This window comes from Penaeus monodon, chromosome 22, assembly GCF_015228065.2.
Source record: "Penaeus monodon isolate SGIC_2016 chromosome 22, NSTDA_Pmon_1, whole genome shotgun sequence".
Classification (NCBI taxonomy): Eukaryota; Metazoa; Arthropoda; class Malacostraca; order Decapoda; family Penaeidae; genus Penaeus; species Penaeus monodon.
Genome location: NC_051407.1, coordinates 41,034,231 through 41,035,916, shown reverse-complemented (window position 1 = coordinate 41,035,916; position 1,686 = coordinate 41,034,231). Strand labels below are relative to the sequence as shown.

At 31.6% G+C, this 1,686-nt stretch overlaps 1 protein-coding gene across 2 annotated transcripts in view; it reads right to left on the bottom strand.

Annotated features, from left to right (window-relative positions):
* LOC119587138 (pyruvate dehydrogenase phosphatase regulatory subunit, mitochondrial-like) overlaps positions 1 to 1,686 on the bottom strand; it is a 12,740-nt gene continuing 11,054 nt past the window's right edge. Inside the window, exon 17 of one of the 2 annotated variants that reach the window (XM_037935896.1) lies at positions 1 to 1,225. In XM_037935896.1, the coding sequence (XP_037791824.1) occupies positions 1,022 to 1,225 (204 nt within the window). In that variant the 3' untranslated portion in view covers positions 1 to 1,021. The remainder of the gene's footprint in view (positions 1,226 to 1,686) is intronic. The other variant, XM_037935895.1, reaches the window with a different exon arrangement.

Sequence of the window (1,686 nt, the reverse complement as noted above, 5' to 3'; positions counted from 1 at the left end):
CATAAGATGCTGATACTAAAGAGAAGTATTATATGAAATAAAGCACTCCTGAATAACCAGCATCAGTACAAGCCAATCTCTAATACATCACATGAAAGCAAACACTGTGTCTACTTTCTTATCTATAAGTTTCATTAGAGAAGTGACCTTTGTTATAGTAAACCATTTTGCTTTTTTTACCAGCCTCTAGATATAAAAATTATCATAATATACAAAAAAGGTGTATATATATATCACATGTGTAATATAGCTCCAATGCTCAACATTTGCTATAAGTATCTTTTCACTTTACAAGGTATACTTAAAACTCTGCAATTAGTTTTCATAATGTACGGTTTTTAGTAAACTACAATACTTTTGGACTAGAATGCTAGCATAAATTGCACAAATTCATCAGTATTCTATACCTATAACACGAACCTATTTACAATAATTTCTCAAATGTTTCTTGCTATACTGCGAAGAAAGATATGTTTTTATACAATCAATCACCTGATCATGAATTGATACTTAAAGTTGCTGAGTTAGCTCTGAAAATGTATCATGTTTTGTGCATTATATAAAAAAATTCCTTTACAATAAATGCAGAGCCAAATTATAAAACAGTTCTATCTTATACAAGGGATATTTTTCCTATATCAAAGATGAAAGTCAGTTCAGTAATTTAAGTTGAAGTATTTAGCTATGATGATTTTATACAATAATCCAAATGCTATTCAAACAAATACATTTAGATTATGCACATTTTGTGATTTCTAGTCTTCTAATTTAATTAATTTTTCATTCTATACAAAGCACCTCCAAGCACTCCCAAGTAACTAGAAGCCAAACACCAAACCAAATACTATGGCTACTCTCACTGAAATTCATCATTTCAACAATAATTTACACAATGTCATTATCAGAAATTGATGGTACAGAAGACTTATCATTTACAGTAAAAAGACATGCTGCATAACATATAAGCAGATCTAAAGAAATGTGCAAATTAGCAAAGTGATCTGCAATACTTGCTATAGACCTAAGATGAAATCCTTGTTGCCAAATATCTATCAAGTTGGGGTTCAGGAAATTTGGTTGGCAGAGTTGGAGATCTCAATCTAACAGTTGCAGAATATCGTACACCTGCAATATCAACCTCATAGTTCCCAGCCATTACATATTCTGGAGTCACAAAATCCATTTCTCCTTTTTCATTAAAGTTGCGAACAAACCCAAGGCAAATCTGGAAAGGAAAGGTGAGGACTTTCAGTAGAGTCCTTAAAATGAAATTCTATAGTGATATAATTAGTCATAAAAATCATGGTCACTCATTTAAAATGACTTTACTTATCACTTATCATGAAACAGTAATATACAAATTCTTCAACGTACAAATTAGTTCTCAAATAGTTCAGAAACACATTATAGTCTTTCCAGTTTCCTAATTACCACTCACCAATCACCAATGGATCATCCAAATATAATGTGTACCATTAATGCACTGACAGAGAGATAAGTGATGCAACATCTGTATTTTTTATGAACTACAACTGTTAAGAATTCCATCAACTCAGTCTTCATACCCTTTGAGTCCAAAAGCAGCACTTAAGCTTACAGCTAATAGTTCAGATACTGTGAACTTATAATACTAATTATCTTGTGGATGTCACTAACAGTTCTGCATGAGTGCCCAGTCCTACAACC